A 24,805-nucleotide genomic window follows, 5' to 3' on the forward strand; every position below is an offset into this window, starting at 1 on the left:
TGTACATGGTATCTTGATTTTAGTATGGCCAAACAAGTAACCCTCACTAATAATCCTCTAAGCTCAAATAATGTTGCTTTTTTAGAAAGCTAAACATGTATGTGGGGGTTGACCTCAGTCTCTTGTTCAGGGCCAAAATATTCGTTCAGTTAACATGTCATTACTTTAAATGTTCACTGAATAGAGTGTTATATTGTGGTTGTTGTTGTGGTTTTTGTTATTTTGTTAGAGCTACGTGGTATTTAATTGATCACAATGTTGCCTTTTTGTGAATGATATGTTCCTGGCTCAGTAGCCATAGCCTTTGTTATAAAGGCTTATGTATTTAGCTCATTTTGACAGTAGATGAAATGTAAAATACAAAATAAGTAGGCTAATAAACTTTTTTTTTTTTACCATTATAAAGCAGTTTGAATGTGTCATTGCAGTATGGTATGGTATGATATGGTAACAGTATGGTTCTAATGAGAAAATTATTCCCAAGCAGTTTACAGCAATGATCACTTTGAGAACTTTTCTTGCAAGCACCCTGCACTGTAAATAACATAAACACACAACAAATATGACAGCGGGGTACATATGCAGATAATTTGAGGTGCAGATAATTGCCGCTATTTGCAGTAAGTAGAATAAATAGCAGAAAATCCTTCTATTTTAACATAGCATAAATAGAATCTATAGATATTTGCACTTAGTGTAGATATCATATCACAAAAAAATGCTGCTGTTTGCACTTAGTATAAATAGCCGCAGCCTTTTTTGATAACTGCCAGACTAATGCCAGAGATGCAATGTTGCCAGATGTTGCTATTAAAATAAATAAAAACCTATAAATAAATAAACTGAAATTATTTCAAATATTTTGGAATTAAGGTAAGATAAAGTTATCACTGACCTTAAACTGAAACTTCGTACTTTATTAACTTTCTAAAGTGTTAAATTTAGTGGAAAAACAAGTAAAAAAACAAAACACCTATAATAGCTGGATCCTGGTCTGGAAGCTGCGTCTCGCTCTCTCTCGCTCACAACATTCTGAAGACTCGTTCACTTCGGAAGCGTCTCGCAGCGATTATTTTCATACCACCGATGCTAAACATTCTGAATTATACATGCAGACATTCATATGAGGAGTCTAGCAGTAAATTAGTCAATCAGAGAACAAATTTTATTTTCGAACATAAAAAATGTACCGAGGTCCGGACCACGTTGACCTCATAGCTGGCTACGGCCATGGAAGTGGTCATAATCATGTCTGACCATATCACATTGCGCCTCTTAGTAATGCTGTTCAGTGTTTACTTTTCATAACCAAAATAAATTAAATAAAAAAACAACAATATTATAATATTGAACATAATGAACCTAAATACATTTCTTTAATGGCTTAATGGCTACAGCACCTAGTAAAGTCAGAGGACTCAAGGCTGCATTTCCCAAAACCTTCTTATTTAGGTAACACTTTTTTTTTTTTACTGAAATGCTGGAAAGTATTTACGAGAACAATATTTAATTGCAGCATCACCACAGCAAACAAAAAATGGGAACGAGAAGAAAGCAGGTAAAAAATTGAAATGGTTATTGTGGCAGCAATATATGATATAATTTTTAAATATGTAAGCTAGGCTAGTTTGGATTACTTTTCATAATATCCCACGTGTCCTAATAAATGCAATTTCAACTATTTCTGAAGTGATTCTTTTATAAAGAACACCGCTTTTTCACATAACGCAGTGAAGTAGCCCATGCATGAGAGAATAATTCTTGAGCCGTCGATATTAACAGATTCAGCACCGTATTGTTTGGGGAACACACCTAGAAATGGTCATGGTACAGGCCCCTGGGATGAAAGTTAGGGACACACATTAAATTTGTCTAATGCAAAGACAAATATGGAACTGTGATTTAAACTGACCTGCCAGCCAATCAGAATCAAGTATTCAGACAGAGCATGGTATAATGTGATTTATATGTGAGATTGGCACACTGATTTTCTGTCCAGTGGGTTTAGTGCACACTCATGTCTGTCACTCTGTATTTCTAACAGACTGATTATTTTGGGATTGCGGGGACGGTCTACTGTATGATGTTCGGGACGTACATGCAGGTTAAACAGGAAGGAGGCGTGTGGAGAACCAATGGTGTGGAGAACCTTTTAGTTAAGTTATTGTGACGAGTGGGGCGGGGCCTAGAGCCGTGGGAACGGCTAAAGGATAAAAAAGAGGAGCAATGACAGTGAAGGACGAGAGAGGACCAGACCTGGGTTTCATTTTGTGGCTTGGATTTGTTTGTGTGCAGCAGTCGTACGTGAGGGGCTGTCATGCTGTTTTGTGTTTATATCATGCATGGTCTGCTTCACAGCATTATGTGAGAAAGTGGTGTTCTTTATATAATAATCACTTGTTTTTATAGACTTGTTAAAATTTTTTTATTCAAAAGTAATGTGTACGTGCACACATCCGCCACTGCTGATAAGTGTGTTCAGCTTCTTCACTAATAAATGCAGGCGCTATGTGACACTCACACTGGATGTTTAGTTTCACAATGATTCATCAGCGCAGGTAACATCTACATGATCTGTAACTGCTGGGGTCAGAGTTCATCGATTGCTGCTGTTCACTCAACTATAATAATCATTTACCGTGTTTCTACCGGCTTCTCTGCAATAGAGTCTGATTCAGTGAACACCAGTGTTAGCAGAAGTAATGCAACAGACTACTTTTCTATATTTTCTGATATTTTTTAATATCCAAACATGTAAAGCAGGAAGAGTTAACCTCACAGTACACTGATTACTGTCAGACTTTCAGAAACCTCCCTCACTTGTGTTTGGATTACATTCATTCAATTTTAAAGCACAGCCACTACAAAATCAGACTTTAGCACCTCTTTTTTACTTGGAGAGGTTAAATACAGATTTAAAATCATAACAAGAAACAGTTTAATAGCAATGATACTGTTTTTGAAGTCTAATGTTTACATAGCTATGACAGGAAACACTGGCATGTAACAATGTCTTGAAGAAAAAAAAACAGTAACAAACCCAAATAGGATATAAAACAGTTCTTGTATAAGCATGTATCCTAAACATTAGTGTCTCATATTTTAGAGCAGTCAATGCAACTTTGTAACGAAATCATTCAAAACCATATGTGTGTGAAAATATCCAGATGTAATATAATAATAATAATATTCCTTTGTAATCATTAACATAGTCATCAGGAACTGGAACTGAATTATCCCCAAACACTGGTTTTCTGAGACCGCATGACTTTAAAAAGCTTTTAAAACTGCTTCACACTTTAAACCTTTCTGGCCAGTCTTTCTCAAGCCAGCATCAGTTAGTCTTGTCATGCCTCACAATCTAACTAATAAATAAAAGATGACTTTGTGTCTGATTTAGTGGTGCTGTCTCTCGCGTCTTCAGCTGTGTGTGGACACACTCAGTCCCACTCTTAACACCAATAAGATACATGAACTACATCTTGACATGAGTGTAAATAAGAACCAGAACCACAGAAGTATATAGCCGAGAGGAGCAAACGACCCCAAAGCTGTGTTGAGCTGAACTCATGACTTACAGAGCAGCTAGAACAGAACTAGTAGCTAGGAGGCAGTTCATTAAAGACCAACTATATACAAGTGAAGTTTAGTAAAGATGTTATTTATTTGGTGCACTCGTTCTGATCTGAGTCTGGCCTTGTTGAAGGAGGAAGTTGTGGCTTAGTGGTTATAGAGTTTGACTCCTAACCCTAAGGTTATGGGTTCGAGTCTCTGGCTGACAATAGCATGACTGAGGTGCCCTTGAGCAAGGCACCGAATCCCCAAATGCTCCCCAGGCACTGCAGCATAAATGATGTTCATGGTGTGTGTGCACTTTTGATGGGTTAAATGCAGATGGTATGGGTCACTATACTTGGCTGTATGTCAGGTCATATTCAGTTGAATGCATTAGGCTTGTGTGTCAGGTGAAGTCCTGTCTGCTGTCTCTGAGCAGAGATCAGGTCTTCCAGCGCTCAGCCACAGAAATTAACAAAAAAATTAGAGGCATTTGTATAGTGCAGTGGTTTTCAACCTGTGGTCCGCGGCCCCCTAGTGGGCCGCAGTGGTATTGCAGGTGGGCCGCCAATTATTTTTTGTTTATTTGCAGTCCATTCTAGGGCTGTGCGCTTAACAGAAAACGTCCTAAAATCACGATTTGAGCGTGCGCGATTTCTAAATCGCTTTATAGCACAGTTTTCCGTGGCCCTGACCTCCCGTAGTATGCTATCTGATCCAATCAGAATGCATTGCGCCTAGCGCGAGAACAGAGACTGGGCATATGCCTAACTCCAGGTTCACACACTGTCTGTGATGCGCCTTTTTTCTGAGCCAATGTTGACGGATCAGAGCGTTCTCACTGCGGTAAAAGGCTAGAAATAAAAACGTGCGAAAATAATTCATGTCTAACACATGAGCATAGAGTGAATTTATTAGTGAACAGGATGCAGTTTAAGTGAGAGGAGACACGTTTTAAGTGTGCACACTCTCTCCTCGCAAAGCAGCGTGTATCTGAGCAAGCACGACCGGTTTTGTGACAGAGCAAAGGAAATCTGCTGCGAACAGAGAGATTCGCACTCGTGCATTATTTTAATGTGCTTTCGCGTTATATTTATGCGCTCTCACTGCTGACCGCATACACATACTGTATACACACTGCAAACACCTGAGGCACCGCTACAATTAATGAGCTCTATGAAGAATGCAAAAAATCGCGATAGTTTTTTTTTTTTTTTTTTTTGTCCATGTTTATTCAATAAATACAGTTTAAAATCTAGCTTCTGAGTACTAAGTTATTAACCCAACAATAGCGGGGTCAGTTAATATTTTTGAAGTGGGCCGCGCAAACATATGTGTTTGGTTGTGTGGGCCGCGAGTTGAAAAAGGTTGGGAACCACTGGTATAGTGTATATAGTAGCTCTTGATGCCTGTGTATTCAGTCCTGGTCAAAAGTTTCAGGTAAGGTTTTTTTAACCCTCAAACTAGAGCAAGGCCTGAGTTGAGATCACTTCCGAAAAGTTAATGTTTAACCATGTCTTCTGTGACTCGTGTTCGTCTCTCAATGCATCACTGTCCATCACGTGGTTGCACTCTCTCTCTTCACCAGAGGGGGACAGTAACAAAGTACATTTATTTGAGTACATTTTTTTTAAAAATGTTTTACTTTTAAGAGTAGATTGAAAGGTGGGCACTCAAGAACATATCTAACTAAAAATCATGTTAAGAACAAGAAATGCATATTAAAGAATTACATATTTTATTCCAAATGGGAATTAATCAAACTTTTGAGTCAAATCAGCTCAAAAGACTTTTGTGAGACAGTCTCACATTTTTCCAGACTCGACGAAAATAATGATAAAAAAAGCCATACAAATCTGGAATGTTTAGTATTTTTGACAAAATTAATTGACTCGATTTAAATTAGCAAATACTTATTATTTTTGGACTAAATTATGGCAGAGATTAAAGTTGCTGCAGCTGAAGAGTGTTGTTGGATCTCGGGAGTGGACTGGCGGTCCGCTGCGAGGTGAGCCACTACCTGTCCCGGACCCTCAGATGCCCTTAGCTTGGTGTCCGGTTCCCTCGGAGCCCGGAGAGTTTACTTTGAAAAAATTAAGTGTTCAAAGCAGGCCGCTGGTCGTCGCTGAATACCGCAGCTAGGATAATATAGGACTCCAGTTATATTTTGGGGTTTCTGGAGCCCGGGGCCATGATTAATATGCTTTTATGTGTAAACAATTCTTTTAGCCCTAACTGATGCAGTGTGTTTCCACGGTCAGTTTATAAATTACATTTTTTTGTATAAACTAGGCAGTCTATAAATTGCATATTAATCATTTTCACAATGAATGGTTTGCACTAGATATGACACACTTATGGCAAGGGATGACTCAAAAAAATGTGAGGGCTTGTTCAGCTGGTGCCGCTGTAATACCACAAAGTATGAAATTAACTTTATGCAATTGCTGGGCTTGGTTTGGCCCCATAATTTCTAGTTGGTCATGTTGTTTGTTCCTGAAAATATTAGTTTGAAATTGGAGCATGTATATGGATCTATATCTAGTATGCATTTGTGAAATATTCTGTATGGATGTGCAAGAGTTAAATTACCCAGTTATTATATAGTAGAAAACAGTGCAGAAAATTAAGGCTCATTAATGTCAAAAAATGTCAAATAAATGAATTGAACTTCATCTGTCCAACAGTGACATCTAGTGTGACACAGATGAACTGCAAAAAAACAAGGGAGTTTCTTAACCAAGATTTATTGAAATCTACAAAAGGCTTCATTGGCTTTTTTTACAATTTAAAATCGGCAGAGTAAAAGGAATGAGCAATGAAAAAAAGAAAGCAGTGTGTATCATTCTACACAGACAGCGTCTCCGCTACAGAGAGGTAACAGTGTCTGAATACGGCTGAATGAAGCCCCAGAGGATCATCTGCGTGAGGAGCGAGCCTCCAGGATCTGCACCACCAGTCTGTTCTTCAGACTGCGCAGTTTGCTGCTGTAATTCTGCTGCAGGACGGCGTCGAGTCGCAGGCGAAGGCTTCGCAGACATGGCAAAGAGCTGCAGTCCGGCACGTTCAGCAGCGTGTGGAAGAAGTCCTGCCACAGATCAGCGTGAACGTTCCTGACAGACAGAGACACAACATTACAGTCTCCTCATCACTAGTCTGCACAGGATCCAGCATGCTTTTCATATTACCTTCTGAAAACACCATTGGTTCTCCACACGCCTCCTTCCTGTTTAACCTGCATGTACGTCCCGAACATCATACAGTAGACCGTCCCCGCAATCCCAAAATAATCAGTCTGTTAGAAACACAGAGTGACAGACATGAGTGTGCACTAAACCCACTGGACAGAAAATCAGTGTGCCAATCTCACATATAAATCACATTATACCATGCTCTGTCTGAATACTTGATTCTGATTGGCTGGCAGGTCAGTTTAAATCACAGTTCCATATTTGTCTTTGCATTAGACAAATTTAATGTGTGTCCCTAACTTTCATCCCAGGGGCCTGTACCATGACCTGTACCAGGTAAATTTGCACCAATTCTGGGTTTTAGGTACCACGCTAGTGGCTTGGCTTTTATTGGCATTCATTGCCATAGTAACTTAGACTCCAGGGCTAACCTGCTCCGGGGAAGGTTATGTTCTGGGTTAGAGATCTCAGACTGAAGCTGGACCAATCAGATGTGAGAGAAGTGACACATGTCTGACACAAAGTCACTCCAGTTTATCTTGCTCCAAATAAAAAGCCCCAAACTAAAAGTCACTAATGCTTAAGAAAAAAATAGAAGTGATTCATATTCATATTATATTATTTTGTCTTTTACACAAACAATTTTAGTTTATTTATTATTCATTTATTATAAATTGTTTATTTTAAATCAATATTAATGTATACAGATCATGTAATATAAATAAGCTGTAGTATCAAAAGATTGCACTATTTTAAAAATAAAAAATCTGACCTTTCAAGTCTCTATCACTATATATTTACAAATGTATAAACTAAGTTAACATGTTTCACTTTTCACTTCACTACGAGATTTGTCCTCCATTTTTCATATGACGTTAAAATGTATCATTCTTCAATCTCTTAACCTTTAGCAAAACCTTTAACCTTTAGTTTTGAATCTCGCTGCGTCTCTCGTGAGAAGTAAATCAAACTTGCTGTGTGTTGCAAGGCTCGTGATTGGCTGTTCACCAGTGATGTCACACATTCATGTGCACGCGCTCCACAAACTCTGGATCAAAGCCTGAGCTGACAAAGAAAGCTGATGAACAGCATCATGGTACCAACAAAGTCAGATTTGAAAGGTTTAGTTTTGTCAACTCAAAACCAATCCCATAACTCTGAATTTGTTCAGCTACCATCACGGTACAGGCCCCCAAAAATTTGTATAAAGAAAAAAGCTTATGTGAGAAAGCAGAATAATGCTGACAATTCTGCCATTTATACCCCTTCATTTAATTTCCACCCTGTGAAGAAAACAACTGTAAAAACACAAGCATGATTAAACAGTTCTCTCATGTGCAGCAGGTCATGACAGGACTATATGCAAATCTTCCCAGCACTGGTGAAGAATCATAACAGAGTCGATCGTATGCACTGGGAGAACACAAACAGCTGATTTCACTGTTATAGCAGCACATCACATGCTCACCTGGTAGGTCCAGGGTCGGCCGCTCAGCATCTCCACACACTGGAAGCCTGAAGTCATGCACTTGGCAGTGAACGCAGTGCCTTCTGGGAACAGCGTCATGTCGATGCTCTGGCCGAGGTCAATCAGAGCCAGGCCGTGCTCCAGGTGATCCTGCTCAAAGCAGTCATTCTCCAGAAACCTGAAGAGAAAGACGGCACGCATCAGCCGCGCCGATGCACACCTGCTGCGAGACGCTGTGTGAGTACGTACCTCTCTCCCAACAGGAAGTTGTCAGGCTTGATGTCGGCGTGTATGATCCTGGCCTGATGCAGCTGCTCCACCATGTGCAGGATGCAGACGGTGAAGTACAGCACCAGAGGCTGTGGCATCACCTTCTCACTGCGGCTCTTGTACAGGTTTATAGCACTCTGGAGGACACCAGACAACACTGCTCAGCTACAATCACTTCTGTTTGTCCCAACAGGGGCAGACAGCTGCACAGCACACTCCAGCCATGTGGCTAACTCACAAACTTACAAGGACTCCCTTCTAGGGTTAGGGTTTTATATAAAGTTTTTAAATCAATTCTCTGATTTTACTGGCCAGTGTGTGAGTTGGAGGCTAAGTATAAGTTTAGCTCAGATCTATGTTCACTCGCTGAACACTCCCTGACCAAGGGCTTCAGAGTTTGACTCTCCTTCAACTGATCGGTGATATTTTTCAGTTCATCTGAATGGACGTAAAAGCGCACCTGTTTGACTTAAACTCTAGTGTGAAGGCACACCCTGTCATCACTTTCTCTCACACACACGCAGAGAGAGTAAGAGAGAATTGACACGCTACATGTAAACGATATTCTTAGATGTATTTTCTTGTCAATATAACGGCGTTCCTTTAGAATTCCTCAGTTGAAGAACTGCCAGGTTTTCAGCTAGTGGGCGGAGCTAATGTGCAAACGACAATCTCATTGGCTGGTGCTCACCGATGGTCGTCCATGTTTTGATTTCAGCAAATCAGTTCGAGCGAACGCACACAACCTGATTGTCACTGAATGACCATAAAGCACCACCACAGTTCAGTTAAATTGACTAATATGCATTAATACATTGATACCAAGTTTTAATTCTAAAGTTCTATCATTAAATAATACCTGATTATCATGTAATAATGCTTAACTGACAGATGTTAGTGGATCTGCCGTAGAGTCAGTTGGTTGTTCTTGGAGATAGCGGGTAAACTCCGTGTCAGCGCGCGCTCTGATCGATAAAGGGGCAGAGATATCAGACCTCCGTTTATTAAGGATATGTGTCACAAAACTCATCATCCGCGACCAACGTTTTTTGAGCAAATTTCAAAGCTGCACCCGTCTGTTCTGGAAAGGATGCAGCAAAGATATTTAATGCTAATGTATGAGGCATAGGCCTACGCTGAGTTTCATTACGATGAGATGCGCTCTAGTTCACAGTGCAGTGCAAGTGAACGCGGCGCGCCTGTGCTTCCATGTCACGGTTATCATTGTCTGCTATATTTGCTTTTTATTTATCAAAATACATGCAATTGGTTGATGAAACATTTATTAAAATTAAGATTAGTACAAAACGAAATTCGTTTTTAAGAAAGGTTTTCTACAAAGCAAAATTTAATAAAGTGGTAAATATGTCTGACGATTTACAAAACTTCATTAAGTGGTAAAAACCATGTCTCCCGATATATTGCGCTTCTTATGATCCTATCTAAAAAATGAAAATAATTTTTGATAAAAAATGTTTGTAAAAAATAATTTAATGACACGGGTTTTGGCGGTTATAGAGTTCTAATGACGGTGTTCAACTATATATATATACTAACCGTCACACCCCTACCATTTTGTTTAAAAATCTGTGGCCAGTCAAACCAGCGATGAAGACGGGAACGATGGCCTTGATCTGACGGGTTGTGAAGTGTTTTATACACAAGGCTGTCCTCACCAGCAGCGTGCCACAGTTGTGCAGCTCTCCGATCAGGACGCTGCCGTTGGTGAAGAGGTGGGCAGAGTATATGGTGTTAAACAGGTGCCGCACACTGGGCTGCAGACGGGCGTTCAGCTGGCTGTCCATGTAAAACTCCCACGGGTTCGCTGGCTTCTGCACCTACGAGGGCAGACAAAGAACAACAAACAGAAGCTGGGTACTATTTGAGCACCAGATATGAAAAAACTTGCTATTTTCTACCAAACGTAGCAGTTTTCGCAGCCCCGTGAGTTTAAATGTGACGCTGGTACTTTCTCTTTTACAGAGTCACTGCTAGAGCAGGTGATGTCACTGATACCTGTAGATCAGACGTGTGCGTGCTCTCGTTACCTTCAGGAAGAGTTTCTGTGAGCTCATGAGGTTGGTGGCCTGGTACACTGTGGCAAACGCTCCCTGTCCGAGAACAAAGTCGACTCTCAGTGACTCTCCAGCTGAGGAGACACACGGAGCGCAGTCAGAACAGCATGAGGGAACAGGCTTTCTACACGTTTAGCTTTACTCAAGCCATGACTGTAACACTGAAACATTAATATTATAATCATAACTAAATAATGCCATGTCAATTAGCATGAATCACCTGCTCATTAGGGCTAGGACATTTACATGTAAAAATTTAACATGAACATTCATAGCAATAAATAAACATTTACATTTTTTTTATTTTTTATAATTCATCTATGAATATCACCTCAAGCCATAATGACTAGGCTTAGTCTAAACAAGTTAAAACATATTATACATTAATTATTCAGCCTTAATTAGACAGAATCAGGTATTTATAGGCTGCTGTCACTTTAAGACAGAATGCACGGATCCAGTATAATGAAACACATCAGATTTCTTTCTCCGCTGTTTTCATTCTCTTATGATATAACCAGCTGCATGACTGATGACTGATGAGACAGGTCTTTTGGGATAATATTATGTGTATGCCTTTTAAAATGCAAGGAGATGTGAACGATAAAATCAGCTAGTTTGCAGCTATGATCACATTTACATATACTTCTGACTAGAGCTGGGCAAGATGGACAAAGCAATTATAAATTTTTTCATAACCGTCGATATCGATAATTATATTGACAGAAGTAGTAGCTTGAGTTAGGATACAGATGTGTGTTTATGATCATTATTAGGGATGCCCAATATTGGAATTGGCTGCTAATGGCTAGAAATGTAAACATCAGCATCAGCTCGAAATGAAAAACTATGCCGTTATGCTTTAACGATAATACAAATAACTCAGGGTGTGCTAGCGATGTCAGCAGTGTGGTCATTCATGAAGCAAACTTTTACCTGAATAGTGTTTAGTAGAGCTGCAACTAACGACTATTTTTTCTGTCGACTAATCTAACGATTATTTTTATAACAATAAATAATGAATCTAATGTTCTTTTTTTAAATTAGCTAATGAATCCTTTGGATAACTTTACCAAAAAAAAAATAAGTACAACTTCTAATATAATATTTCAACCTTTATTCATTTTCAACTTATGTGGTTGAAGTTTTTACAGTATAAAATAATAAAGAGGCAAAGAAAATTATTTTACTATGGTAAATATGAGCTTATGATAGCGTTTATAATTAAACCACAGTAGCCATAAATTTACAGTTGTCTGAGACGTCATGAAATGTTCTTTAGCATCACAAACCATAAAATGTAGTCAGGGTTCTGCTATGGTTTAGCATGGTTTCCAGAGATCTGGAGCTGATTCGGGGTAGCTCGGTGATTTGTGACTGTTGTCTCGCGGTGCGCTGTCTTTTAAGGGGCCGTTCACATATCACGTCTATTGCGCGCTCAAGTTTGTTATTTCCAATGTAGGCGCGCGATAAGCGCTCATAATAGAAGCGACGTGGTCACGACGTGCACGCGGTGTGACGCGCACGTTTTTTCCAGGCGCGTCCGCACCGAATTAAAAACATCTCAACTTTTCAGAATGCCGCAAGCGCAAGAATATCAGACCTGAAACAGGAAGTTGGTCACCAGATCACAGGGTAACCAGTTAAACCATAACACCGGAGAGCGCCGAGATGTTTTCCTCTGAGGTGCTCGCGCATCGCAGTTGTGCTGCCGTGGTTCACCATATCGGTTTTACAAAGGGAACAAACAAAGGGCCATTTTATTTGTCCTGTGTTTATGATAACAATAGTCTCTGTTTTTGTGATAGAATGCAACTTTCTCCATTCACATCATGCCATTACGCGAGATGTAAACAAACAGAGAGACGCGTCGACCCATTTCACGCACGTCGACGTATTTTTGTAGTTGACGTAATCGATTACATCGACGCGTTGTTGCAGCACTAGTGATTAGATTTAGATTTATCAGGGATGCACGATATATCGCCCACCATTTCAGTATCGGCCGATAAATGTACATTTTTCTGTTATTGTTTTCAAACCGATGTGAAAATTTGGCGGATATATATTAAAGCCAATAATAAATGTATTATTTCCTGCAGAGACGCTTCAGATGGGCACATTTCGCCATTATGGATGCTGAATGCTTAATAGGCTATGCATGATATTAAAGGCTCATTATGATTTAAATGGTTTATTAATAAATGCGCGATTAGATAATGCGTTAAATGAACGACTACTAGATGACCAGAAAATTATTTAGTTGGGGACAGACCTAGTCGAAATACACTATAAATTCACAAACGCTGTAAAAAAAAAAAAAAAAAAACACTAATTATATTAATTTACTCATTTACTCTTACTTCTTTAATACACTGAAGTATCTCGAGTCCCACGGAGGAGCTCCGGAAGGATAAAAGGAGTAACGAGCGGACCAGGCCTGGACTATTGATGTTGTTGTTTTGTGATGTCGCCCGTCAGGGTTTTACTGTTGTTTTGTGTGTTTATTTCATATGAATAAATGTATCTTAAATATTCACCAGTTCTCGTTTCCTTCATCCCTTTTCTATGAACGTTGTTACACCCACATTTCTGCCACAATATTAGTGTTACTACAGTAAATCCATGATAGATGATGGCGAGACTGAAAAGCCTTCTGACTGTGTTTCTCCTGTTCGTCAGCGTGGTTTGATCTGTCTCTAAACTAGTTTAAACCAGCGAGTCATGTGTTCTTCTCTGAATTCAGTCACTGCTCACTGGATCTCAGGGCTGTGTACAGTCTTCTGACTAACACTCATCAGTGAGTATCACATCTGCTCTAGTGAGAGGATTACTGCTCCGTGTGGCACGCTTCACATGAGCCTTTGCTGTATAAACATACGGAATATTTATTCAAATCTTTTTACAGAGGAAAATTACATTGCAATCATTATCCTTTTCATCGTCCAGCCCTACTTCTGATATTGTAACTATGCACAACTGGTTGAATTTCTGCAAACTTCTTTAATTCCCAGAGAACGCTGCAACTTACCCTAAAGACTTCAAAATAGACTGAGCAACATGAAACTGCTTAAAGAAGGGATCTGTGCAAGTAAGCAGCATTGAAATGTGGGATTAGAGAGCCGTACCGATCTGGACGGTCATTTTGGGCGTGATGTTGGGCAGGCCACAGCTCCAGACGGTGAGGTTGTGGTGGGAGGAGAGAGGCGGCTCCAGACTGGACAGCAGAGACACGATCAGCTCCTCATCCCACGGGTCAGACAGCAGCTGGACACACACTGCAGAGAGCACACCACAAACCTCTGAGCAATGCATTATAAAGCCATGCGAGATCAAATCTGAACCGGCTGCATACCTGCTCTGGATGTGTCCATGGGGCTCATGGGGGCATCAGGTGTCCGGGAGCGCTGCGGTGGGCTGGCCATCACATCCACATCTGGTTCACTGGGCTGCAGTGGGCTGTCTGTGCAGAACCAGTCTAGACCTGGTGTGGGCTCTGGACTCCTGGGCTCCTCCTGGGACGGTTTAAGGGCTTGCCTTGGACTCATTAAGAGAGATTCATGCAAGGCCTGCAGCGCTTTTACTCCTGATTTCCGCCGCTGGAATGATTTCTTGGGAAGCAGAACTTCCACTTCTCCCGGTGTTGGGAGCACATCTGAATTCTGTCCCACTGGCTCGGTCTCCCACAGGAAGTCTGTTTCAGGAGCTTCCTCCTGGCTCTGGTGGAGCATCCAGGAGACAGCGGGAGGACTCTTCATGACACTGAGCTCTGGTTCTGCTGCGTGTGTCGAGCTGCTCATCTGGAGCCAGTTCAGTCCCAGGACAGAGTTCTGACTCGGGAGGACTTCTTGCTCATCAAACACATCCTGGTTCTCTTCCAGTGGCTTTCTCCCTGACTTACGCCTGTGAAAGGACCTCTTCGGGAGGAGGACTTCAACTCTTTCTTGATGGAGAGGAGCATCTGTGTCGGTCTCTGGGAGGGTGGGCTCTTTCTCTGGGCTCTGATAAATGCTCCAGCTGGGTCTGGTGCTGCTCCTCATGGACTCGTCTTGTGTCCTCAGGGCGGTGTTGTCGGGGAAGGACAGGGCGGCCAGAGGATGTCTGCTAACGCTGCAAGTGCTTTGGCTGTGTTGGGCCAGAGACAGCCCTTGACTCGTCTGAGCTAATGACACACCTTCCCCAACAATAGTGCCCTGAGCACGCATGCTGCACTCGGCCAGCTCCACCGGCTTCTCCTCCGCCGGACTCTGCTCCATGATGGGACTGCACACACACACACACACACACACACACACACACACACGGCTCATACAGCAGCTGAAGACTGCTCAACACCAGCACTACTACACAACTACACACCGCTGGTGTTGGAGAAACAGAACACTTCCAACAGGTGTGTGTGTGAGAGAGATATATACATGCACACCGTAATTCCTCTAATAAAAATTGGTATTCAAATAAACGGCGGGCCTCTAATAGTGGCCGGGGGCGTGGTCAACACGGACAAATAAAGGCCAGTCTTAAATAAAGGCCGGGGGAATTTGTGCCAGATAACGAACGTACGCCCACTGCCGGAGCGTTTCTCGTTCTCGAGTCAAGAACCGGTTGCATCAGTTTTCGGATCACCAGTACACTGAACCGAGAACCGTTTCATATATTTAATATTAAATATTATATTTACATGCATATGTATATTTATACACACGCATACATACATATTCAAGATTCACACACATTATGTAAACAAAAATGTTTATTCTGGATGCGATTAAAAAATAAAACAGAGAGAAAGTATCAGTATCGTATTTGTTCAGTGTAGCACTACTTTTACTGGAGCTAAAGAATCATTAGACTGACAAGGAAATAGATTACTGCCTAGCTGCAGAATAAGATAGAGTATGGAGGATATGCATGTAATAATGGTCAGGAAAGCTTGAGTGATGATGTGCTGATACCTGAGTTTGGTGGGCTGTCGTATGTAGGGGTTGTCCTCTGCTCCGCTGACGCCCCTGACCCCGGTGTTATCCTCTGAGAGAGAGAGAACGGTCACAGATTACACCAGAGCGACAGCGCTCACACAACACTAGCAGCTAACAGAGGAATACCTTGCACCTCCTCCATGTCCCATGAGTGTGGAGCATGAGGGTGGAGCGGTGTGGACACCAGGTGAGCGGACAGGGCGAAGTCACGCGTGTGGTTGGGACACGGGTCCACAGAGACGTTACGTGCTGCCCACAGCGTGCTCTCATCCGTGATGGACTCAGCGCTGCCTGGAGTGTCCTGATGAAAGGAACACACATTAGATTAGACTGACCACTGGCCTCCATGACTCCACAGCTGAGAACAACACTCACATTGGCCTTGGACACTGGGATCTCCATCAGCGCTCGGGTCAGCGGGGCTTTGTTTCTGTCCGGACCAGACCTGGAGGACAGATGGAGAGCACACACTCAGAGTCTCACACAAACACTTCTCATTACTGGACGAAGGAAGCCTGGTCTCACCCTCCGCTCTCCTGCTCATCTGAGTCCTGGTAAATCATGAACGGAGTCGTGCTGGCAGCTTTAACACACGAGGGAGCGCTACCTGAACAACACGAGACCACAATCAGAGCACGCCGGGGTTCAGAAGAGACTAAACTAACAGAACGATCACACCACCAGTCAAACATTCATACAGGAGGCTCTCTGCACATCAAGTCTGCAGTCATGTGATTCACCTGTCCAATAGGAGCAGCCTTGATGAGCAGAAGAGACTCCTGGAAGAAACCCAAACTCTTGACTGCTAGTGTATACATGTCTTTTCAACTGGTTTCTTCCTTTATTCTTCAAAATACTACATGACTGGACAGCTTAGGTCACCAGGTCATTAGGGCCTCTCGTCTACATGACCAGTTTACGGTTACAAACTGTGTGTGTGTGTGTGTGTGTGTGTGTGTGTCGTACTGATTCTGCAGCTCTTCTCGAAGCTGTCCTCCGGCTGAACAGTGCTGTTGAACATGGACTCCTGGAGGAGGGTGGGAGCCTGAAACATGTCCATGATCACACCTAAGAGACAACACACATCAAGCACGACATCCACACAGCGTCAGCGCAGTGCGTGTGTGTGTGCTCTTACCCAAAGCCTCACGCGTGTTGACAGTGGGAGAAGGGAGAGCACGGGACGGTGTGGCATGAGCGAAACCCAGAGACGTGTTTGGAGTGACATGAGAGTGATTGAACCCGCCACATGACACTGAGAGAGTGAGAGAGAGTGTGTGTGAGTGTGAGGACACACACAGCAGCTGTACGGAGCAGTGTGTACAGGAGGAGATATACTCACGGTCTGCGTGTGCATCCACATCACCCGGATCACACGCCGCCTCTCTACACACAGAGAAACACATGTTACAACTCATCATCACAACAGTCTGTGCTTCAGTCTCATCTGTGTCCCGTGTTCTTACACCCTCTCATGAAGTGCATTCAGCTTCTGTCCAGAAAACATGTAAGGTTCAGATTGTAAACCTTATGCACAATCTGAAGCATAACCTGGACATACACTTTTTTTTTTCCCCTTCACAGCCTTCAGTTTGCACATTGTTCAGTACACATGACAAGACTTTATCTTTTTCACTTGGAAAGAAGCATTATATTAAGCATGATATTATTCACTGCTGAGGATGCATTGGTGAGCAAGTGATGCAATAAAGAAACAAACGCTTCTACATCTTTGATGGACTGAAGGGGAGCCAGTTTTCATTTTTGGTTGAATGTCCTGATGTCTGTTGAACGGAGTGAGGAGTGTGTGCAGACTCACGGCTCTGTGCTGTGGATCAGGGATGTGTTGTGATGTGTGGGATCCTGCAGCGGTCCCAGCAGACTCTCTCGCTCAGTTCCGGGTAACCCAGCGGTCAGCAGATGGCTCGTGTCCCGTGTCCCAGCATGCCCTGTCTGAGGCCTGGAGGACCACACCGGCTCTGGGGCTTCAGCTCCCTGCAAATCAACATTGAGAGTGTGTGTAAATACAGGGATGAACAGAGGTTTTTCTGTCACACTGCTCAGCGTAACCCACTGAAAATAACCATACAATTAAACAACAGTAATAATAGCTATTTTTAATAAAATAACATTTAAAAACTATAAAAAAATACAGTGCTAATATTTATTTTCTTTTATTTCTTTAACAATTTTTTCATTTTCAAACCTTTAATCAAGCTTTTATTTTGGCAGGTTGGCACAAGTACAGACTACAGGGTGATATTGGACTCAAAATTTGAGGAAAGACGTCTGTAGAAATAAATCTGCACTGCTGACCTTTTTGATCTTTTATTCAAAGAACTCTAAATATTCTAAGGTGGTGGTCTCAGTGTGAAATGAATGCTCTCGCAGGAGATTTATAACCTCTTTAGTTGACTGCCCTGATGGTGGAAATGATTCTCGCTGCTTCAGCTCTTTTCATACAGACACTTTCTATTTCGGGAAGTTCAATCTTGTTCTGTAAATCAGAACTATATTCTGTGACTCTGTGATGGATGTGACGTTCCTCATATTTATAATCAGTCAATAATAACCTCATGCTTCTAGTCACACTGGTGTGATAAAGTAAAGATGAATGAGAATATAGTTCAGAGGTATTTAACTGATATGAATATCTAGGGGTGCCAATAATTATGTCCAGCATTCATCAGAGAAAAACACTTATTTGATCATGAACCAGACATCTACCGTGAGAGAGGCCTGCTCCGGCTGTAGAGTCACGTTCTTCTCCAGATCCTCCAAGAGCTGCTTCATCTTCCTCACCTCCTCTTCCTCTTCCCAAAGCCTGCGCTGCTCCTCCGCTGAACAGACAACAGTCATTACAGCACACACACACGAGAGGAGAAGCTCCAGACCATCATCTGAGCACTGTCTACGGTCACTAAACACCTTCTAGATGTGACACATGTGCAGCTAAGGCAGTGCAATTCACATCTTCTCAAAATACCCATCAACACTGCAGTAAGCCTCGCATCAATTAACATCGGCGACGTGAAAAGCTGTGCATAAGAAACAAATCCATCACCAGACCATAATAACACTTCCTCCAGGGAAAAAGAGCATCTCCTGTTGTCTCTCACAGATTTGTTTAGATCTGTTTAAACACTGCTTGATTTCTCTCCTGATTCAGACCAGAACACTGTTTCACTGGAGGAAGTGTTATTATGGATTATATGTGTTTGAGTTAAAAGCATCTTAATGCTGGATGTGTTTCAGGTTTTGTCTTCTCCAGATGTTCACTGATGGACTGGAGTGCTGTGGATTATTGTGATGTTTTTATCAGACGCTCATTCTGACGGCACCCATTCACTGCAGAGCATCCACTGATGAGACACTGAAGGTGTATGTGTATTTCGCTGAAGTCTTCTCACCCAGACGGCGCTGTTCTTCCTGTTGGCTGCGTTTAGCAAAGTAGCGTCTGGCTCGGAGCTCCTCGAAGGACAGCTCTGACCCCTCACACAGCAGCTCGTTCACACAGTACATGGACACACACTCCACGCCGTTACCCCCCGTCCGGACCGGGTTATTCTCCGAGCGGGAGATTCTGAGATGAGGGATCATTCACAACACTCATCATCATCTTCATCATCATCATGACCAGCACACAATCCTCTACTGAGTCTCACACTGGTTTGACAGGAACTACTGAACATGAAGCCCGGCTCATTAACACTTACATGCGCACCATTCTAGGAGCAGGAGAGGGCTCTTCTGGATCCTGCAACAGAGAACAACTCCAGCTGAGTGACACGCTTCAGATAAAAACAAAGATTTAAGGAGGATAGAAAACTTGTGCTGCATATATTAAGTGTTCTGGAAAAATACATTACAGCATCATTTGAAGAAATCCAAGTTTTTTTTTCTCCAAGATGAAGTACAAATTTTTCTAGTGTAAACGTAGACACATGTTCTTCAAGCATAATGAACAAAGACATCTTTATACTGATTAAAAAAAAAAAAAAAACATCCATGTAGGCTCAGAAAAATCTACTTAAATCAAAGAGAAACTAGTTTTGATATTTAATTGACATTTATTATTGTCAAATCTGTTTAATTTCTCAGAAAACAAGATTTCATATGTTCAGTTCGCATCTCAAGTAAATGCGTCTTGATTTGAGGATGTTTGTACTGGAAAACAAGATACTGGCAGATTTTGTTTTCTTCAGTGCATGTATCATTTAATGTCATGTTTTTATGGATTTGTGGAAGAGCAAACTCATACTTTAAGAGCAGCTTTTACTTCAGCTAACTACCATATTTTCCCACACCTCAGAACTCCCAGACTGATGTTCACCACTTCGTCCCACAGACATCAGTGAGTCATACGGCTTTGGAACTACAGCACATGTTTAACTGAACTGTTACTTCAACCGTAATGTCTGCAGTAGATGAGAGATGAGGTCAGGGCTGTACCTTGCACTGTGCCTGAGCAGTGTCTCTCGGTCTGGGGTTCTGGTTCACCAGCTGTGAGTTCTGAAGAGGCTGCCGCACATGATCCGAGTCTGTGGAGAGACAGCAGTGCACAGGTTAATCTCCTCACTCACAGTATAACAGGAGACGGACCACACGGTGCTCTACCTGATGCTGCTGTGGGAGCGCTCGCACACATCCGGCCCTGGAGGAGCCTGCAGATACAACAGACACTGTTTTTACTGACCAGAGCACTAAAGGCACAGCTGAATGAGCTTGGGTCTTGTGTTGAGGTGCTCTCACCTGTACTGCTGCAGCACACGGTCCTGCGGCTGAGCCTTGCTCTCCAGAGCTCTGTGGTACACCGTCTCAGCCTCGGACAGCTGGCCTCTCTCCTCATACTGACGGGCCCAGTCCATGTAGAGCGCCGCCGCCTGCGTCCCCACGCCCCGGCCGTGCAGGTAGCTGTACACCTCGCTGGGGTCGCTGCAGAGATTCGCCTGGACACAGAGGAAACACTGCGTTCATCTCACAGAGCAGACGCTGTCTTCTGAAGAGCTGTGAGTGTGAGGGTGAACCTACACATCTGATGCAGTGAGTGATGTATCGTGGGTCGTTGTGGTAGCGCTCCTCCTGAAGGAAGGTCTGCACCAGCCGCTCCAGAACCACACACATACCCTTCCTCTCCTCCAGAGACAGCCTGCCCTCCAGGAACTGCACGAACCTGACACAGCACAAACACAAACATGTCTAACAGCAGACTCATAAACAGAACCATAATAAAGACACCGAGGAGTCCTCACTTATCCCAGGGATCCAGCGGGTCTTCTCCAGCATAGCTCTGCACACTCAGCTCGAAGGCCCTGCAGAGGATCAGAGACACAACACACTGCTGTTCCTCCAGAGTAAACATCATTACACGGTCAACATATCAGCAATACTCGGAGCAGCAGCAGGAAACGGCAGAGATTAGCTGTCGAACTGTACAAGAGAGTTAGAAAAACGACCATTGCAGAGAAGGAAAATACAGAGTAAAAAAAAATAATCAGGTTATCATGAAAATCATGTGAGAAAAACAATAAACGATAAATATTATCTCAACGAACGCGCTCTCTGATGCTAACATGCTAACGCTACTCACTGAAAATAATAGTTAATGTCCATTGCTTCTTCTTGTTGAACACAAAAAGCCCGAGGGTAAATGTTTACTGTTAAACTAGACTCATTTGAAACCCCTTAATTAAACTAGTAATCGCTCGTAAGTTAGCATGTAGATGTTGACTGTTTTGACCGCTGACTAGCCCCGCTCTAGTATCTGTGTATTTGCAACAGAAAACTGTTTTCAAATTTACCGCTTAGCCAATCAGTACCCTTCATGAGGCTCAAAGGCCAATCAGAGTCACACACTGCCTCGCGTCACGTTTACCGCCCTTCACGCCCCGCCCCCGTGTTCGGGTTGCTTAAGAGTTTCGCGTAAACGGCCTGCGATTGGACAGATAAAACGTCGATCATAAAGTGCAAAGGACAGAGTGAAACTGTAACAGCAGCACACACAGTGTTCAAACTGCAGAACAAGCAGGTAAGCGTACATTTATACTCAGAAACAGTAAACGTGTTTTCCCCCCGATTTCTTTAAAGACGTAAGATTATTTAAATACACTTTATCACGTTCTATAAAACACTCTGAATTTATAACCCCTTCACTTGACAATGCTGTTTGTACAGGGGAAGCTGTCAGATCTAAACTAAATCGCTCCCAGTTTCAGTCGTCACGTGTTCAGCTCCGCTGCTCGGTCATTTCCGGTCAGCTGTCAGGTTCAGCCGTGGAGTTTCTCTCCTTGTCTAAAAGAAGACCAAAATCTCGTCTTGTTTGTCTAAAAGAAGACCAAATATCCCCTTATACTGTTGAAGGAATGACAAACGCGAGTGTAATTTAATTATTTAATGACATGAAACTTTGTGACTTCATGCACGTGCTATACTTTATACGAATGGAAAATGTGATCATTTTGTCTTTATTGCACAGCTCTGACACACTCACCTTCACAGAAAACCACTCAGATCATGTTGGGATTATTATAATGATCACACCTATGACATTAAACTAAGAAGCTCCTAGCAGCAGTAGGGACAGAAAGTCAGACTTCCTCTGTATCTGGGATCGAAACACCTGAAAGGTACATGAGTGGGGCATTGTAAACACAACATCTATCAATGTGAATGAAATGGTGTGCATGTGTATTAGATGTCCAGTCTAAATGTTTCTCGAGCAATAAATCATCATATTATTCTGATTTCTGAAGATCATGTGACACTGAAGACTGGAGGAATGATGCTGAAAATACAGCGGAGCATCACAGAAATACATTACACTTTAACACAGATTCACACAGAAAACAGATGATTTATATTATAATATTTCACAATTTTACTGTTTCTATTGTATGTATGATCAAATAAATGCAGTCTTGGTGAGCAGAAGAGGCTTTCAAAAATATAAGAAATCTAGTGTGGAGGTTTTCTGTTTGGTGAGTAACTGAGCTGTCATTTTGATGAAACGAAGAGAAAATGAAGCTGTTTATGATGCCGGTATTCATCTGATGTAGGAGCTTGTGTTCTGAGTGCTCTGTGTTTCTATTTGAAGCAGTTCATGAAATGATGCAACCAAAGGAGGAATCTGGAGATATAACAGAGCCATGTGGAGTCAGATCTGAAGGTAAGGGACTGATGTGTGTTCAGGAGATTCTGGAACTCATGTAAACAGATGAGTATAAACTAAAGGGGGTTTATTTAGTGTACCTGTTTAGTGTTAAATAGGAAAATAACTCCGTTACCACCAAAGTTTTTTTTCCGTCCCCTAAAGGTGTTCACAACAGAGTATACCTTTACTTCAGATCTTTGTTTTCTCACACTAAGATACACACACACACACACACACACACACACTCTCTCTCACACTCTCACACACATAAGAGAAACAACTGGAAGGGAATGTAGTTTTTCTAACAGTACCATACCATTATTTCATAATATGATTCATGAAGAAGATGAAGAGGAGGAAGTGCCACTGGTGAAGAGTCCAGCACACAAGCGTCACTATTGCAGGGAGTGTGGGAAGAGCTTCAGCGTGCGAGCGCGCTTCAGACGACACATGCACATACACACCGGAGACAAGCCCTACCGCTGCCCACACTGCCAGTGCTGCTTCACGTCTCAGGAGAACCTGTCCGAGCACACACACACACACTCCCCACGCAGACCCCACCGCTGCTCACACTGCGGCAAGGGCTTCTTCAGACCCGGCCGGCTGGAGATCCACCGCAGGATCCACACTGGAGAGAAGCCCCATCACTGCAGTCAGTGTGAGAAGAGCTTCAGGAGCGGCGAGGAGCTGCAGCGGCACACACTCATACACACACAGCAGAAGCAGCACCACTGCTGTCAGTGTGAGAGGAGCTTCAGGAGGAGCACACAGCTGCGCAGACACATGCGCACACACACCGGAGAGAGACCCTACAGCTGTGAGCAGTGTGACAGGAGCTTCTCACGGCCTGAACACCTCAGGACCCATCAGCTCCGAGCTCACCCGAGCCAGACGCATGAGCCCGCTTAACACCCAGCTCCAGCCCTGGCTCCGCACCGGACTCCCCAGAACACAGGAGCTCCACTCACAGACCGCCTCCACACACAACTCCTCTCTTTTCTGTTCATGCTGGTATAATTGCATGAGTGAAGAAAAGAGGTTCATCTGACTTGGGTTACCTAATGCTGTAATAAATGACTTAATTGCAATATAAAGCTGGAGGATCATTTTTATTTTGAGAAATTATGTTTTTTTTCATTTGTTTGTATGAATAAGAATACTTTATTAGGAAATGACATGTAATCCAGACGATTTTAATCATCTATAGATCTATAGAAAACTGATTAATAACAATAATGAAAGAAGTTCACCCTTGTGAAAAAGGAGGAAGGGCTCCAGACTGCGACCAAATGGTCGCATTTTGCGACCAAATTTTGAGTGTGCGCGACTGAATTTTACATCCAGTCGCACATGTGCGACCAGTAGATTTGCACACGCACGCACTCAAACACACACACACTTGCACACATACGTGCAATCATCTCATTGAGTGATGATTGCACACATCATCACTCAATGAGACACATACAACGCGTCTCATTGAGTGATGCCTGTCTGTGAGGCGGCAAATGCGTGTAAGAAGAATAGGGAATGGCCACTGTAAGTGGCTAAAATGTGTGGAGGGGGAGGGGCCTAGAGATAATTGAGCGCGCGTAAACATCTGTGGGAAGGAAACCGTGACAAATATCATCACAACCTGATATGTGCGTGCGTCTGAGCTATGAGCAAGCGAACTATTGATTCGTTCTTCCGACCTGCGGCTAGTGTACCAGTGCCAGAGTCTAGTGTCACCGTCAGATGATGATTCAGAGTCAGAGGTTGGTGTGGCGAAAAAAGTCCGCACCAGGGCCGGCCCGCTGTATAGGCAAATGCTAAGGGCGCCACTCATCCATATGGGCACCAGAATGAGTGAACGAGTGAATATTTTTTTTTTTTTTGCATATTTTTTTTTATAATAGGCTACTATTTAAAAACCATTAATTCGAAACACTTCCAAATAAAGCAAAAAAAAAAAAAAAAAAGTCCGGCTCTTCGATCTTCCCCCGCCCATCGAGTGCTTGAAGTGCGTCAGAAACAGAGCGCGCGCACGATCAGTTGTTGGTAATCTGTTGTGTAGCGTGCCCGACGCCGCATCCAATGTAGACAGCACTGTTTTTGTTAACACACAGCTCGTA

The 24,805-nt window shown here is 42.7% G+C and overlaps 2 protein-coding genes across 6 annotated transcripts in view; one reads left to right on the forward strand and one right to left on the reverse strand.

Moving 5' to 3' along the window:
- Window positions 1-6,286: 6,286 nt before the first annotated feature.
- Window positions 6,287-21,326, reverse strand: bub1 (BUB1 mitotic checkpoint serine/threonine kinase). Of its 2 annotated transcripts, XM_052535267.1 has the most exons (25): window positions 21,129-21,309; window positions 20,791-20,850; window positions 20,570-20,711; window positions 20,291-20,487; window positions 20,156-20,202; window positions 19,991-20,079; window positions 19,255-19,295; window positions 18,949-19,121; window positions 18,266-18,378; window positions 17,358-17,533; window positions 16,881-16,924; window positions 16,677-16,793; window positions 16,505-16,606; window positions 16,064-16,145; window positions 15,914-15,983; window positions 15,665-15,839; window positions 15,515-15,587; window positions 13,915-14,822; window positions 13,688-13,837; window positions 10,533-10,633; window positions 10,161-10,322; window positions 8,464-8,621; window positions 8,215-8,392; window positions 6,744-6,850; window positions 6,287-6,668 (listed from the first exon to the last, which is right to left on the reverse strand). In XM_052535267.1, the coding sequence occupies exons 1-25, from the start codon at window positions 21,149-21,151 to the stop codon at window positions 6,473-6,475; spliced, it is 3,684 nt and encodes a 1,227-aa protein (XP_052391227.1). In that variant the 5' UTR covers window positions 21,152-21,309; the 3' UTR covers window positions 6,287-6,472. The 2 variants fall into 2 exon arrangements, with proteins under 2 accessions (XP_052391227.1, XP_052391228.1); XM_052535268.1 differs by lacking the exon at window positions 16,677-16,793 and having other exon boundaries at window positions 21,129-21,326.
- Window positions 21,327-21,420: 94 nt separating this feature from the next.
- zgc:101562 (C2H2-type zinc finger protein) overlaps window positions 21,421-24,805 on the forward strand; it is a 4,841-nt gene continuing 1,456 nt past the window's right edge. Inside the window, exons 1-4 of one of the 4 annotated variants that reach the window (XM_052535272.1) lie at window positions 21,472-21,566; window positions 22,454-22,515; window positions 22,635-22,703; window positions 22,851-24,805. The exon at window positions 22,851-24,805 is cut by the window's right edge and continues 1,456 nt beyond it. In XM_052535272.1, the coding sequence (XP_052391232.1) occupies window positions 23,019-23,600 (582 nt within the window). In that variant the 5' untranslated portion in view covers window positions 21,472-21,566; window positions 22,454-22,515; window positions 22,635-22,703; window positions 22,851-23,018 and the 3' untranslated portion in view covers window positions 23,601-24,805. The other 3 variants (XM_052535270.1, XM_052535273.1, XM_052535269.1) reach the window with 3 other exon arrangements.

Source organism: Carassius gibelio, chromosome A20 (genome assembly GCF_023724105.1).
Source record: "Carassius gibelio isolate Cgi1373 ecotype wild population from Czech Republic chromosome A20, carGib1.2-hapl.c, whole genome shotgun sequence".
In the NCBI taxonomy this organism is placed as follows: Eukaryota; Metazoa; Chordata; class Actinopteri; order Cypriniformes; family Cyprinidae; genus Carassius; species Carassius gibelio.

Coding starts and splice junctions, on each gene's coding strand:
- bub1 (XM_052535267.1), bottom strand. CDS start 21,151: ATGGACATTAACTATTATTTTCA. Junction 17,534..18,265: donor CGGAGCAGGCCTCTCTCACG/GTAGATGTCTGG, acceptor GTTGATTTGCAG/GGAGCTGAAGCCCCAGAGCC. Junction 15,840..15,913: donor TCCCAGTGTCCAAGGCCAAT/GTGAGTGTTGTT, acceptor TCCTTTCATCAG/GACACTCCAGGCAGCGCTGA.